Source organism: Macrotis lagotis, chromosome 6 (genome assembly GCF_037893015.1).
Source record: "Macrotis lagotis isolate mMagLag1 chromosome 6, bilby.v1.9.chrom.fasta, whole genome shotgun sequence".
Taxonomy (NCBI): Eukaryota; Metazoa; Chordata; class Mammalia; order Peramelemorphia; family Peramelidae; genus Macrotis; species Macrotis lagotis.
Window position 1 is genome coordinate 68,763,667 of NC_133663.1, and position 17,185 is coordinate 68,780,851.

The 17,185-nt window shown below is 34.5% G+C and overlaps 1 protein-coding gene across 6 annotated transcripts in view; it reads left to right on the forward strand.

Annotated features, from left to right (window-relative positions):
* Window positions 1-17,185, forward strand: part of USP37 (ubiquitin specific peptidase 37) — a 77,631-nt gene that overhangs the window by 38,693 nt on the left and 21,753 nt on the right. For all 6 annotated transcript variants that reach the window (XM_074191366.1, XM_074191367.1, XM_074191364.1 and 3 more), the window contains 4 exons: window positions 1,309-1,473; window positions 5,851-5,916; window positions 8,546-8,687; window positions 12,168-12,423. In XM_074191366.1, the coding sequence (XP_074047467.1) occupies window positions 1,309-1,473; window positions 5,851-5,916; window positions 8,546-8,687; window positions 12,168-12,423 (629 nt within the window). The remainder of the gene's footprint in view (window positions 1-1,308; window positions 1,474-5,850; window positions 5,917-8,545; window positions 8,688-12,167; window positions 12,424-17,185) is intronic.

Genomic DNA, 17,185 nt, shown 5'->3' on the forward strand with positions numbered 1-17,185 from the left:
GAATGGTAATGGTAATGATATCAAAAGCAGAGATTGGTTCATTTAGTATACTGCTATGCAAAGCAACTTGGTAGTCCAGCAGTTTTCTTTTTTTATTGAGAAAAAAGTGCAGTGCTTTACTGCATATTTGATTTATCTGAATTAGGTGAATTCATAAATTTTTTAATCTGTTTTTTTATTAGCTTTTTGTTTTTATATCATCTTTAACATACTCATCCCACCTTCCTCCCATTACCCAGTAAGCTAACCCTTGTAAGAAAGTTTCCTTATAAAAAGAAAGATTGGAAAAAGCTATTGAGCAACAACCCAGTATGTGTGGAGCAGTATACATTTATTCCCCATCTGCCTAGAATTTAGGGCAACAAAAATTAATTAAGGTTTTATTTACATGCTAGTTACTGTCCTAAGTACTGAAGATAAAGGATAAACCAGCCTCTTCTCTTACAGGGAATGATGCTTATAAAGTTTAGCAGTGATTTCTTTTTTAATTAAAAAAGCAAAAGCAGCACACTTAAGAGATTCTTGCCCTAATTTTGCAATTTCAAGGCAATCTTTAAAAGACCTAGTGAATTTTTGTTTTATGGCTTCCTTAATGAAGGCATATACCGTAAGAAAGGAAACAATTTTCTATAAGTCTCATTTGCTTGGAACTGTGGTTGATTTCCCATATGAAATTTGAAATCCACTTATAAAGCATTTATGTGAACTGTAGTCATTTGGTCCATCAGGCAAAGATTCATTCAAGACTAAAGGTGAAAAGATCACTTGGACATCAGCCCAATGAGTCTAGTGGTTCTAAAGAGCTCAAAACCCTTTTCAGCCCTGCAAGCTAGATTAGGTATAGCAATTTCCAAACACAGATCTATTAGCTAATAAAGGAAGACAGTAAAAGAACATTTTTTTAAACTGGAAAGTTTCTTTTTCTTATCTTAGGTTTCATCTAAGGGAAGAGATGTTGAAATAAGAGTTAAGAGAAAAGAAGTGCTCACTAAAGAGTAATTTTGACCCATTAAAAACTTTTCATCAAGAGATACATAATAGATTGAAACAAACAAGTAAACATTTTAATCTAATGTCTTACCTTAACTATTAAAAAAAACTTTAAGTACCTTTATATTTTCTTTAGTATTCTTTTCTAAAATTTTGAAACCACTCTTAAGAGTCAGAAAGAAGTAAATAAAACAGTACTTTGTGCTAGCCGAATAAACCCAGAAATTCTCTAATTCTGTAGATTAAAGTGTTTTGAACTCCAGATAGCCACTTCCATTATGTTTAAACTAATCAATTGCATCATCATCTTTTTTCTAGGGTCCTTATTCTTCATCTGAAACGATACAGCTTCAATGTCGCCCTCTCACTCAACAACAAGGTTGGACAGCAAGTGGTTATTCCAAGATATTTAACTTTATCATCCCATTGTACTGAAAGCACAAAGCCTCCCCTTACTCTGGGTTGGAGTGCACATACAGCAATGTAAGTCCTTGAAAAAGAAATACCTTCTGAGCCCAGTTAGCAAGTCCAGCTGTGATTGGTCTGACACAGAGGGAGCGGTGAAATAGAATCAGCCTCAGAACAGAGGAAAAGGTCCTTTTGTTTGTAATGAGCCCTGTATTCATGGAGAAGAGTGGTGACAAAAAGAATCTCTTCTAGGCATAAATTTTCCCAGAGAGTGACTTTTTAGGGGGTACATATATCCCCGCGCTATTATAGGATATTTGATACATTGCCAAACTTTTTTTAAAATGTATTCTGAGTTTTACAATTTTCCCTTAATCTTACTCCCTTCCCCCACCTCCAAAAGAAGGCAGTTTGCCAGTCTTTACATTGTTTCCATGGTATACATTGATCCAAATTGAATGTGATGAGAGAGAAATCATATTCCTAAGGAAGAAACATAAAGTATAAGAGATAGCAAGAAATTAAAGGTAATAGTCCTTGGTCTTTGTTCAAACTCCACAATTCTTTCTCTGGATACAGATGGTATTCTCCATTGCAGAGAGCCCCAAATTGTCCCTGATTTTTGTACTGATAGAATGAGCAAGTCCATTAAGGTTGATCATCACCCCTATGTTGCTGTTAGGGTGTACAATGTTTTTCTGGTTCTGCTCATCTCATTCAGCATCAGTTCATGCAAATCTCCCCAGGTTTCCCTGAATTCCCGTCCTTCCTGGTTTCTAATAGAACAATAGTGTTCCATGACATACATATACCACAGTTTGTTAAGCCATTCCCCAATTGAAGGACATTCACTTAATTTCCAATTCTTTGCCACCGCAAACAGAGCTGCTATGAATATTTTTGTACAAGTGATGTTTTCACCCTTTTTCGTGATCTCTTTAGGGTATAGACCCAGTAGTGGTATTGCTGGATCAAAGGTTATGCACATTTTTGTTGCCCTTTGGGCATAGTTCCAAATTTCTCTCCAGAAAGGTTGGATGAGTTCACAGCTCCATCAACAATGTAATAGTGTCCCAGAGTTCCCACAACCCTTCCAACAATGATCATTATCCTTTTTGGTCATATTGGCCAGTTGGAGAGGTGTGAGGTGGTGCCTCAGATGCTTTAATTTGCATTTCTCAAATAAGTAATGATTTAGAGCAATTTTTCATAGGACTATGGATTGTTTTGATCTCATATTGCCTTTGCATATCCTTTGACCATTTGTCAATTGGGGAATGGCTTTTTTTAAAAAAAAATTTGACTCAGTTCTCTATATATTTTAGAAATGAGTCCTCTGTCAGAAACATTAGTTGTAAAGATTGTTTCCCAGTTTACTACATTTCTTTTGATCTTGATTACAGTGGTTTTGTCTGTGTAAAAGCTTTTTAATTTAATGTAATCGAAATCATCTAATTTGTTTTTAGTGATATTCTCCATCTCTTCCTTAGTCATACACTGCTTCCTTTTCCATAGATCTGGCAGGTAAACTAGTCCTTGATCTTCTAGTTTGCTTATAGTATTGTTTTTTATGTCTAAATCCTGTATCTATTTGAATCTTATCTTGGTAAAGGGTGTGAGGTGTTGGTCTAATCTAAGTTTCTTTCATACTAACTTCCAGTTTCTAGCAGTTTTATCGAAGAGAGAGCTTTTATTCCAATAGTTGGACTCTTAGAGTTTATCAAACAGCAGATTATTATAATCGTTTCCTGCTATTGCACCTAGTCTATTCCACTGGTCCACCACTCTATTTCTTAGCCAATACCAGACAGTTTTGATGACTGATATTGCCAAAGTATTAAAATGAATCAATATTCCTAATTGCTGTTCATTCTGTTGACAATTTTTAGCAGCTTAAAAAGAAATCACTCCCTAAATTATTCAAGTCTACTATTATGAAGATGGATTACCACTTGTGTGGATTGTTGTAGTAGGAATTTCTTTTGAGTAAATGTTTTGTTAGATGGCTTTTGAAGCCCCTTCAGAGTCCTGAAGATTTGTGAGACCTTGCAAAGACTAACCTTAAAACTAAAAAAAATCTAAAACTAAAAACTGAAAGAAAAAAGCTCTAAATTTTAAAGACAAACCCTAAATTATCTACCTTTTTGTCTTACACAGTCTACCATTTCCTGATCTAAGCTTGACCAAACTGCATGTCTTGAGTGGTCCAAAGCAGAGATTCTGGATGTTTTATCAATCGACAGTATAGTTTGGTTTGAGAAACACTGCACTAAGTAGAGTCTTAAGTGCTCTGAGAGAGGATGTGCCTCCAAAAATGTTTAGTCATTATTTGTTGTTTGTCTAGACTTAAAGCAATGCAGAAAATATTAATAATCCAGCTTCAATTTAACAATGGGTCATGCACACACTTCTTTTTCCAGAGTCAGCACATTCTTGCTTATTCACAGAGAATCCATATTTTAATGAGTAAAAGACACCTACCTTCTTAGACTGCTAGAGTCCAACCTAATTGTAGCCAAAATACTAATAAATGAAATATTAGAAAATGCATACTTTTTTAAAAGTTATTTAATCTGTTTTATGATATTTTGTGGTAAATTATTTGCACACTTGAGTTGGTTCCTGGGAAGGTTTTGTAGTAGAGAAATTTTTTCTTTTTTTAAGTAGATTTTATTACTATCTTTTTATTTTAAATTACCTAGATTTTCCCTTTCCTCTTCCCAGTGAGATTTTACAAAGATTTGAAGGGGAAAAATAAAGAGAAGAAAAAAGGAAGAAAGATAAAATTAATAAAGCATATTTTTAAAAAAAATCTAGCATACATGCAGAGTTCCAAACAGGTGTACATCCCCCTCTCCCAGAAAGGAAATTACATGACAAATGAGCAGATATAATGACCATGGGAAGAGCCTGGAGAAGAAATGGACTGCATGATTTGATACTTAGGGAAATTTCTGCTCTGGGAAAAAAATATGGAGAAAAAAATCTACAGTAGCAGGAATAACTTAGTAATTTGTTAGAAAAACTTGAACATGGTACTTTAGAAGCTTAAGTTCTCTGAGGAACACAGGGATTGAAGGAATTAATAAATATACAGACCATGAATTGAATAAATGTTTATAATAGAAAAGAAAGATAATTCAGTTGTGTCTTGGCAAAGATATTGAAGTGGTTTGTCGTTTCCTCCTCCAGCTCATTTTATCAATGAGGAAACTCATTGAGACAAACAGATTTCAATGACTTACCAAGGGTGGCCAGATTTGAAACTTGGCCTTCTTGACTCCAGGCCTGGCACTCTGTCCTCTGCGCTACCTAGCTGCCCCAGAAAGGGAAGACTGCAAGGTGAAATAATTCTTTTTAGCAAAGAGTTGCCTTAAACTAGATTAAGAATAATTAACTGTAGATGCAATGTACTGACTTAAAAGAGGAAGAGGATGCCCTAAAAAAAAATCCTAATTCAGAAAAAAAATATTAGTAAGGAAAATACAAACCTAATCTCATAACTTTAAATGAGAGTTGATTAAGCAATTCAGTAAAATAAGAGTGATAGATTAGAACACAAAACCTACAATTTGTTACTTAAAAGAACATTTAAAAAGCAAATGCAAACTTAACTTTAAAAATCCGCCATAACTTTAAAAATCTTTTAGTGTGCATCTGAGAAATTGAAAAAAGCTGGACTTGTATTCATCTCTCAAGGCAAAGGAAAACCAAAAATTGACAATATGAGCAAATATAGAGATAAGAAAGGAATTAGCAATATATTAATGTTGTTGTTAAACTCAATACCCTCTAAATGGTATAAAATTCAAATTCACAAGAGGAAAAAATTAGCTGAATTGCAATAATAATTACAATAAAAGTAGGAGGCTTTAATATGCCATTTTCATGGTTAGAAAGATCTAATAAATCAAGAAGAGAAAATATAGACTTTGAAGAAATTGTTAAAGATTTTAGAACTAAAAAAACCTATGGCATTTACTGAATGGAATCACTGAAGAATATACTTCTTAATGTTACGTGGAACTTTTACAAATATTGGGCATGTATTATGGTACAAAGAAATTGTAAATACTACTAAATATATTCTTTCTAGTGTGACCTTTCCTGTGCCCCTTTAAACTGCCTATTCAAATCATTTTTAGCCATATTGTTGCTTGACTTTTGTTGCCAGTTATTAGATGATTTGATTAGATATCACATCATCATGCTGTTTGTATTTTTCTCTCTGGTTTGTTTAGTGACTAATATATTTAATAGAATTCATTGGTATATTCTCTACTTGTCAAAGGATTTTGTCCATCAGGGATTAGAGCTTCTAGTGAAGTGTTGGTTTCGGGTTATGAGTAAAAAGTGTTTGGGTTTTTTTTTTTTTGGTGTTTTTTTTTTTTGGAATTTATAGCTACATCTGTGAATATAACTTATATGTGTGTGTTGTTGAATTTCTTATAGTTCTCGACCATTGAAAGCATCCCAAATGGTGAATTCCTGCACCATCAGCACTTCTACACCTTCAAGGTTAGTTGTATTTCTTTTCCTAGTGATTTTTGAGAATTTGACTTGTTCTGTTCTCTATTGCTTTTTTCTTCCTCCCCCCACTTTATATAGCTCTGCTGTTGACATTTTTATGACCATACTTTGGCATTTGATCTAGTGTAGAGTAAACTTTAACAGTGAAACAATTTAAAACAGTTCCTGAAGGGTCTATTATAAGCCTGTGAGTGTTTTAAGAATTTCATTACTTTCTAGTTTGTGGCATTTTATATCCTAAAATTTAAGAATATTTCAGAATTAATCTTAGTTGATTTTTTAAAAAAGAAAAATATTAATCTCGAATATTTCTTAAATGGGTGTGTAGATGCAAAATCTACAAACAAGTTTACATGCTAAGAGGCGATCTAAACTCAGACAGAGAAATCTTAATTGAGTGTCATAGCTGACACAGACTTGCTTTTTAAAGTCTGGGCAAAGGATCAAATACAATGACATCCTGAGTCCACTACCAACCTTTAAAGTTCTTCATGAATTTGACCTGGAGTCGCTATTACTGTTAGTTTATATGATTTAGCCACTAAACTTAAGAGATTTTGAGAATGACTAGGAAAGTATATTCATGAGGAATATAGTATTGCAGGACTTTTAGCCACAGAATTTTAAAAAGTAGCTATTTCCATTTTATCTTAATATTCTCATCCTTCAAGAATGGTTGGAATCACCAATGTTGAATATTATACTTCTCACTGTGAGTGATTTTATTAAGCCAGCAGTCTCAAAATTTAGCTTATCTTCTAAAATTTGTCCTAAAATAAATTTTACAAAAGAGGCCATTTTGTTTTAGAACATTTATGGCTGTCCTATGCTGATTGAGAATTCCTGTTTTCTTTTCTTCCTGTTATTTTTCAATACACTTAATATCAGGTGCATTAATGACTTAAATGACTCAGAATCTCAAAGTGTTATAGATATAAATATTCTTCCCCAATTCTTTAGAAAATGAGCAAATAATAAATTGCATTATGAATATTTTTCTTTATTAGACAAGCTGCCATCTATAAATTTAGTACTTATTAATGGGATATACTGTATAGCAAATCCACTATAGTTACCACGAAGAAATGGTTTCTTTGGGATTGTTATTTCTTGATCATATGTCGTCTGTGCTCTAAGGTTTTCTAATCTAAGCTTGGTTTTCTGTTACTCTAGGAGTGATTAGACTCTGGTAAGATAATCTTGTTCATAACTTACAAAAGGCTAATTTATGAACCCAAAAGCCATTTGTTTTTATTTTGGTTTTTTGCAAGTCAATAGGGTTAAGTGACTTGCCCAAGGTCATACAACTACATAATTATTAAGGTCGAATTTATTATTGAGGTCAAATTTGAACTCAGGTCCTCCTGACTCCAGGGCCCAAGCTCTGTTCACTGCACCATCTAGCTGCCCCCATTTGTTGTTGTTTTTTTAAAATAGTGTCATTTATTGCATCTAACAAGAAATGATCCCTGTCCTTAGAGTATTTACGGGACCCATTATGCCTGAAAGTTTCCTTGGTGAGTGACCATGAAATCAGAGATATAGAATTGATATCATTGACATTTATGTCCCAGTATTATTAAAACTTGAAAGATCACAGAGTGGGTTAGATTATTCTAATTAAGAAAACCTTCTGGAGCAGCTATCTCCCATAAAGTATTTGGTGTGATTGCTGACCTTTTTATATCTTTTTATAAAATGTTTCTGTACAGAGCATTGCTGTATCTTATTTCTTAGTTTCATGTTTTTCTTTTTTTTCCCATTTTTGGTTTGTAGTTTAGATTAATTGACATTTCATTCCTGTTCTGTTTTGCAGGAATAATATCTTGATTTATGTTAATTCATAAAAAGAGAGCTCTTTCTTTGAGTATTTCCTTATTTCTTCTTGAGCTTAGTGTACAGTGGCAAGAATACTTAGAAGTAAAAATAAATCTCATGATGATGTCAGATAAATGAGGTGTTTGAGCAAAGGAGATTTTTCCATACAAACTCCTTATTAACAGCTATTTTCTCCCAAAGCCTATTTTGTTTACTTTTCCAGCTATACTTTGGATGCTTGAAATCTGACTTGTTTTGGCCCCATACTGAGTAACTATGATATTGCATTATTGCTGCTTTTGCCTTCCATGGAGTAAATGTTAAGACTTTTCATAATAAGATAAAAGAAAAGAGAACATAAGTTTCATATGAGCAGGGATTGTGAGTGAATGAATTATCCCATGCATAATGCTGTTAGATTTATTCTGTGTTATGTCTTATGAAATTCAGTTTGAGAGTACCTTGTTTATAAATATAATAAATGTTTCATGGTAATCATAAAAGAGCAAAAGATGAAAGTCTGATTTATTGCTCACAGTATTGTTCAATAATGAAATTTCCAAAGAATAATATTTTGGGAATGAGGCATATATACCTAGATATACAAAAGATATATCTGAATATATTCAGATATATCTTTTAGTTAAGTAATTTTCACTTAGTTCAAATATGGTATACTACTAAATTTTTCTGGATTGAAAAATAAAGTTTACTTTTTATTAGTATTTCTTACGCTCCTAAAAAGAATAAGAAAGATACATTTCTCAGAACTTGAAAAAAAATTTTTTTTGATTTGCAGGAAATATACTTTCAAATCCAAGAGCTCCATTGGTTTCTCCATTGATTCAGACAGTGAGGATGAAGTGCTAAAACGTTCTGTGACCCTTAACCAGAGACTTTTTGAAATGCCAAGCAGGGAGCAACAGGAAGACATGGAAAAGGTACATGACTTGTATGAAAAGTTTGTCAAAAAATTATGCATCAGTATTTACCACATGAAGCCAATTATATGTTCTTCAAAATAAGAGTTCAGAAAATTGATATGGGCAGATCCTAAATTTCTTGAGACTAGAGAGTTCTCTTCCTCAATAATCTGCATACAATTTGGTGACTTTTGCTTATAGACTTAGAAACTATGAAATAGCAAAGGGATCTTCCAGTATATCCAAGATCATCTAATACCTTTTATTTTTAAGAATCAAAACCCAAGAGTTTTTGATTTTCTGAAGGTTACACAGATTTCTTAAGAAATAGTATTTGTGGGGTGGCTAGGTGGCACAGTGGATAGAGCACCAGCCCTAGACAGGAGTACCTGAGTTCAAATCTTGTCTCAGACACTTAATAATTACCTAGCCGTGTGGCCTTGGGCAAGCCACTTAAACCCCATTTGCCTTGCAAAAAAAAAAACCCTTAAAAAAAAAAGAAATAGGATTTGCTACCAGTTTTACAATATTTTAACGTCAGAGAATTATGAGCTTATTTCAAAACATTTATTTCTGAGGAAATCATAATAAGTCGACTTGAAAATATTCACTGAATCTGGGCTTCAGATTATGACTAGTGAAATCAGAGATAAATCCCTGATCATTAGTTATTTATTAACATCTATGCCAGGTATGTGCTAGAATCTGGGGGTACAAATACCTTCTCTTTTTCTTATTATAAAAAAGTTCTAACATATACTTCATGGAAGGCAAAAGTAGGAATAATCTAATGTCATTGTTACTCAGTACAGGGCTAAAATGGGAATATTCAGAACATCAGAAACTACCCATAAACCTTGCATCATATATTCCTACATGTGCTTGTTGTTTCCATGGAGGGAGCAGCCACACACTTAGAGAAACCTAGCAGGAAGATGTTCCTGGGGAAACTCACAACCTTGATGGATGTCAGGAATAACGTGTACCATCTGAAGTCACTTATTTTTATCTTACTCCCTTCTGATCCTCACCATTCTGTGACCATGTGTAACCATTCTTCCATTCTCAAGATGATAAAGCAGGGACAGACTTTTATTTTGTATTCTCCCTGAACAAGTTGCTGAAAATGTCTCAGTCTTTTAACAAGGACTTATTTCAGGATTACCCTTGCTTAGCAACAAGCAATTCCTTTAAACCGTAGAATTCTGAAGCTTCTTGGATTAGCCTTCTGAACATTGCAGACAAACCTAGGCCGCATTTCTTTCAGCAGAATTCTGCTTTCTCCATTCCACAAGAACAGTTCAAAATGAAAGTAGTGGGGGAGACCAAATTTTCCTTTCTGTTTTTCTCTCATCAAACCATAGAAGGTAGTGGGAGTCAATCATATGTTTTGGGGGAATGCCCCCGTGGCTGCCCCCCCCCAAGCTCCTTATAGTTATTCTATCAGAGCATTAAATGCAAAATGCTCTGTACATTGCCACATTGGGGGAGTTGGGGTAGAAGAGACTTTTGATAGAGTAGAGGGCTTTTGTGTCCTGAAGGAAGAGGAAAATTATGTTACACAAAGTTAAAGGGGTATGGGAGATGAGTGGTGCAAAGACACAGAATAAAAGATGGGAGTGCTGGGAATAAGGAAGAGAGGAATGTCCCTTGAGATTGGAGAAGAGTTATAAAATAAAGAGGATTTTATATTTTATCTTAGAGATATTAAGGAGCCACCAGAGTTGGTTGAGTAGGGGAATGACAAAGTCAAATCTGTACTTAAGGAAAAATCATTTTGGCAGTAGTTTGAAGGATGAACTTGGAGTGGGGAGAGACTTGAGGCAGGGAGACCAACTGAAACTCAGGGGTGAAACTAGGGACTGTTGATGTAAATCTGAGATTCATCTGTATAGAGATAATAATGAAACCTATAGGAGTTGATGAGGTTATATAGCATAGAGAAAAGAAGAGGGCCTGGTTCAGTATCTGGGCTGATTATTGATGAGCCAGCAGAATATATGAGGAGTATTCAGATAGATAAAAGGAGAACTAGAAGAAAGTAGTGTCACAGAAGCCTAGAAATGAGAGAATATCTAGGAGGAGAGGGTAGTTAACTGTGATATGCATCAGTTGAGTTAAAGATGAGAACCAAAATAAGATCATCAGATTTGACAAGAGATGATAGGTAACCTTGGAGAAAATAATTATAGTTGAGTAATGAGGTTCAAAGACAGATTACAAAGGTCACCAAATATGTTAATAACAAAATGATCCATGATTACTTGAGACATTTTGATTATCTCATTTTACAGGGGGAAAATGCTTTATGAACATTATTTTAAATTTCCCCTAGTAGAAGAGAATTATTTTTGTTGTGGCAGGCTAAACTTTTTTCCATAAAATATTAAAGACAAGGCCCAGTTTGGTTGATATCTACCTTGAATAAAAACTAAAAGAACATTCAAAGGCACAATTCTTCACTTTTCAAGGTATTATCTTTTTTCTTATTTAGTTTCAGTAAAGATTTTTTCCAATTACATGTAAAAATAATTTTTAACATCTCTTTTAAAAAAATTTTGAGTTTCAGATTCTCTCCTTTTCTCACTCTCCATTAATAAGACAAGCAGTTTGATATAGGTTATGCAAAACATTAAATGTATTTTTTGATAACTTGGGGAAAATTGTGCAATTTTTATTTTTTGTTTGGATATATTGCAGCTATTGAATGAAGGGGATCCCCAAAATGATCATTCTTTGACTATTGAGTATATGTTGATTTGCTTATCTAAGTAATTAAACCTTAAAGCATTTTTAAAATAAATTTTGCTATAATTTGTTTATTTAGTGATTTGTTATGGGTTATAATCATTTTGAACCCATTTCCAAAAACCTCCTTTTTACAAATACAGGATATGGGAAGCATGGCTAATCCATAGTTGCAAAAAAGTTCTCATGGTTTCAGTGGACTAAAGAGCAACATGAGTCAGGAGAGTACCATGACTGCCCAGAAATGGGAACATAGTGTTAGATTATGTAAAGACAGAGTGTCCAAGACGTGAGGTGTGTCCACCTACTGCCCTAATCAGACCACATCTGAAATATTGCAGTCATATCTGAGAAAACTGAGGAGTGAATTCTGCAGCAGAGATGACTAGGATGGTGAGAAGTTCATTGAAGAAATTAGGAAGCTAAAAATGAAGACTTGGAGAGTAGGATATGATAACTTTCGGTTTTTGGAGTTCTGCTTTGGTTAAAGTACAGCTTAGATGCTACTTGGGCCTGGAGAGCAGATCTAGGGATAATTGGAGTGAGTTACAGAGGCATAGGTTTAAGTCTAATGTGAGAAAAAACTTAACTAGCAATTAGAACAATCTAAAAGTGAATTGCGGGTTGCTTAGGTCAGATAACATTCCAGGGATGTCGGGAAAGGGCTCCTGTTTAGGATATGTTGAACTGAATGACCTCTAGGTAACTTAAACTGTTTAGTTTTGTAATTTTATGCCTTCTTCCCTGTAGGGTTCAAAAAAATGCAAAATGGAATCAGATAAATCAGAATCAGGAAACTCGGGATTTGATGGAATGAGTGAGGATGAACTTCTGGCAGCTGTCTTGGAGATAAGTAAGAGAGAAGCCTCACTAACTTTGACTAATGAAGATGATGATAAACCTACCAGCAGTCCAGATACGGGTTTTGCAGAGGATGATATGCAAGATATGCCTGAAAATCTGGAATCTCTGGAGGGAGAAAAATCAAAAGCCCCCATAGAAGCTGGTAGGTTGAATAAAAATGAATGTGTCTACTAATAAACATTAATAGAATCTTTACAGGGTTAGTAATATTTTTAGTGGCGAATAGGAATGGTTTGTTTCAAAGTGGTGTGGGCATTCACTTTTGAATTTCATCCTTTAAACGAATTCACTTTTTTCATTTGAAATGCACCTGGGGGTACATTAAAAAATGCTCTTTTCTGGGGTGTGTAGCTAATTGATCAATAATACTTTGGCTCATGAATGTACATGTTTGTGTCTTAGTGCTTGTCTTTTTTCTGTGCGGTATTAGAATTTACCTCAAAAAATCATGTAAGGTAAAATGACTAGATGGTCTCCACATTCTGGAATCATTTTTTTAAAAATGTTATTTTATTTTTTAATTACATGCAAGGATAGTTTTTAGCATTCATCTTTTTGTAAACTTTTGAGTTCCACATTTCTACCTGCCCCCCTTATGACAGTGAGTGCATTCAGATTCCATAGTTTTTTCTCCAGATGTGAATGACATTTTCTGTCACAAGTTTTTTAGAGTTGTCCTTGATCTCTGAACTATTGAGAAGAGCTGAGTCCCTCATAGTTGATTATCTCACAATGTTGCTATTAGTGTATACAGTGTTCTCTTGGTTCTGCTCACTTCACTCAGTCACTCAACATCAGTTCGTGCAAATCTTTCCAGACTTTTCTCAAGTTAGCCACTCATGATTTCATACAAACATTAATACTCCCATCACTTTCATATATAGGGACCATTTCTTACCTTCTTTTCCCTGCTCTTAAACTAGCTCCCTATTGGGGAGTCCTAAATGTTAGCTGTATACCTCTAACCAAGTGTGTTGCTATTAAACTTTAAATTTCAATTTTGTCACAGACAAAATTCAACTGATCTTTTTATCTACCTCATTAGATTGCTTTGAGAATCAGAATTGTTTTAAAAATTATAAAGTGTGAGTCAAATCCAAGGTAGTAAAACAACATATTGTTTTAGTGTATTGCCTACCAATGGAAGAAGTGAACTGAGACTCTGCTTTGGCTTACTTAATTCCATGAAGCATTGTGGTTATTTCTGAAATATCAGTGATTTCATCAAAACCTTTCATCTACCACTCATCAGTGTGCCAACATTTTTTCCCCTCATGACATTAAGTTCTTAAAAAAATCTGTAAATGTAGGAGATAAATAAATAGATGATGAATTACAGAATTAATTTTATTCTACATGTGTTAAAAAAAAAGTCTGTTTCACTGAGGTGAGCTGTTTATCACATAGGTAATGAAATTAGCCATAGGTTAATTTGTGGGGAAGAAAATCTTACAACTTTTTATTAAAAAGTTTTAATTTGAAGGAAAAAATATTTTGAAAATCAATTTTCCTTACATAAAAGTGAGAAAAATCCACTACAAATAACTTGTTTTTTAAAAATGTGTGTAATTTAAGTAATGGTTACCAGAACTGCCCTGCTTGCTGTGTCTCTTTTTGTACTTGCTGCTACACTCTTGTAAATTTAAAAAAAACATTTTCAGTCAGCTAAAAATCTATCTTCTTTGCTGGCATGGGACCCTCCACCCCCATCCCCCTGCTATTTGAGAATGAAAGAAAGGGGCAGCTAGGTGGCGCAGTGAATAGAGCACCTGCCCTGGAGTCAGGAGGACCTGAGTAATTACCTAGCTGTGTGATGTGGGCAAGTCACTTAACCCCATTGCCCTGCAAAAACCAAAGCGAGAGAGAGAGAGAGAGAGAGAGAATATAAATAAAAATACATGTTTTCTTCTGCATTCTTCATGTCCATCTTTCTATCAGGAGGTAAATAGCATTTTTCTTTTATCATCATCATCATCATCATTATTGGTTGATATTGTTTTGTTGTCCCTCTATTTTCTCTCAAAGTCTGCCCAGGGTTCTATTTTTTGTTTCTCTGACTTTATCTATTCATTTCATCCTCTGTCATCTCTTTTCCTTTTGCCTTCAGTCTTTGCCATTATCAGGGTCGTTTCCAGTGAGTCCTGTCTTCTCATTACATAGCCAAGGTATTTTAAGCTTCAGCTTTAATATTTGATCTTCTGTATAATCTGAATTAATTTATTTATATATTGACTGATTTGATCTCCTTGCTGGCTGTGCAACTCCCAAAAATCTTCCCTTGTCTCACAATTTGAAAGTACAGATTCTGCGACACTCAGCTTTTCTTAGTCTAATTTTCATAGCCATATGTTGATACTGGCAAAGCCATAGCTTTGACTTTAGGAAACTTTGTTGTCAGAGGGATGTTTCTGTTACTTAGAATGGTTCCAGATTTGCCAAAGCTTTCCCCTCCAAGGAGCAAGCATCTTTTAATTTCATGGCTGAGTTGACATCCACAGTGATCTTGGAGCCCAAGAATATAAATTCTGACACTGGTTCCATTTCTTCTCTCCTCTTTCACTCTTATCAAGAGGCACCTTAATTCCTCTTCTGCCATCAGAGTAGTGTCATCTGCATATTAGAGATTATTGATATTTCTCCCAGCAATTTTAATTCCAGCTCGATTTTACATGATGTACTCTGAATATAAAATAAGGTGACAACATGTATTCTTACTGTACTTCTTTTCCAATTTTAAACAGCTCCATGTTGAGTTCTCAGTTGCTTCTTGGTTCACATGCAGGTTTCCAGGGCATACAATGATCTGTTATTCCCATCTCTTTGAGGACTTTCCACTTATTGTGGTTGATTCATAGTCAGAGGCGCTTTAGTGTAGTCAGTGAAGCATAAGTAGGGGTTTTCCTGGAACTCCCCTTGCTTTCGCCATAATCCAGTGAGTGTTTGCAATTTGATCTCTAGTTCCTCTGCCTCTTTGAAAACCATCCTACCCTTGGTAATTCTCAGTTCACATATTGCTCGTGTGGCTTGCAAAATCTTAAGTGTAAGTTGCTGGCATGTGAAATATGCACACTTGTTTTAATTTGAACATTTCCTTGACATTTTCCTTCTTTAGCATTGGGATGTAAATTGATCTTTTCCAATTTTGCTGACATATTGAGTGCAGGACTTAACAGCATCATTTTTTAGAATTTTAAGTTAGCTCGACTGAAATTCCATCACCTCCACAATCCTTATTGTTCGCAATGCTTCTTAAGGATCACTTGTCTTCATTCTCCAGAATATTATGACTCTAGATCAATCACCATGGTTATTGGTAATGTAAAGATATTTCTTATATTTTTTTTATGTCACCTTTTTTTAATCTTTTCTGTTTCTATTACATCCCTAGCGTCTTTTGTCATGCTCAGTTGTGCATGGTACATTCCTTTGATATCCAATTTTCTGGAAGAGATCTCTCATCTTTTCTATGGTATTGTTTCTTTTTCTTTATATTGCTCTTTTTTTGAGGGGGGGTTGCAAGGCAGTGGGGTTAAGGGACTTATAGGTAATTATTAAGTATCTGAGGTAGGATTTGAACTCAAGTCCTCCTGACTCCAAGCCCGGTACTCTTTCCACTGCACCACCTTAGCTGTTCCCTGTGTTGCTCATTTAAGAAAACTTTCTCTTTCCTTGTTATTTTCTGGAATTCTGTTTATCTCTGGTATTCAGTTTATCTTTCCCATTTCCCTTAACCTTTCTCTTTCCTTCTTTTTCCCAGCTATTTGTCAAACCTTATCAGACAACCATTTTGCTTTCTTGCTCTTTTTCTTTGGTATGTTTTTCTTGCAGCCTCCTGAACAATTTTGTGAACCTCTGTTCATGGTTCCATCCATATCAGTCCATTGATCTAATCTCTTAAATCTGTTCATTACCTCCTTATTCATAAGGGATGCTATTTAGACCATGCCTATATGGTCTGATGTTTTCTACATTCTTCAATTTATATCTGAATTTTGCTATAAGAATCAAGTTTCATCCTTAGTTATCTCCAGCTTCAGTGAAGCCCTTGGTTTGGCTTTTAAACCCACCACAAACCTAGCCCCTCTTCCTTTCTCAGGCTTCTTATACCTTCCTCCTCTCTTCCCCAACACACTCTGATCTCATGATGGCAGCCTCCTGATTCTACACCTGGTGACTATACATTTTCAATAGCAGTATCCCAGGCCTGGAATTCTCTCTATCCTTGACTTCCTTTCAAGTCCCAGATAAAAATCCCACTTTCCTGTCCAAACTATCCTATAGAAATCTTATCCAAAGTAGCTTTGCATTTTGTCTCTGCTCATTAGATTGTGCCTTTAGCCTTTCTTTAGACCACTGTACTTAACACCATGGCTCCCATGTTGTGGGTATTTAATAAATGCTTATTGAGTGACTAAGAAAGGGAACTCATTCACATCCTTTTGATAATATTAAAGCACTATGACCTGATGGATTAAAACATAGGTCTAAAAGAGGGCTTCTACTAGCTTCTCTTCTCTCTTCTAGACAAAATCCATGCCCTTAGAATTCAACTCGTCGTCTAATCTGGGGTTGATCTGGCCAATCAAGTCTTCTCAAGATTTTGACAAAACCTCTACTTACTCTTTTGTACCACAATAAGACTGTCTTCCCTGCCTGTTCCTGATAATTAGATAATTGTGAATCTGACATGGATAAAGATAAATTGCTTTTTTAAAAAATAGCAGTGGCATTAATATAATTCTTATACATAGTCTAATATATTGTTAGAAAGCTGAAATCTATTATTATCATCATTCCTTTTTTTTTTTTAATGAGGAAACCAGGGCTCTTATTTTTGTTTTTAATAGCATTTGTGACATTCCTTAAGAAAAACTTCCAAATAAAAATACTCTGGTGTCTTTGAG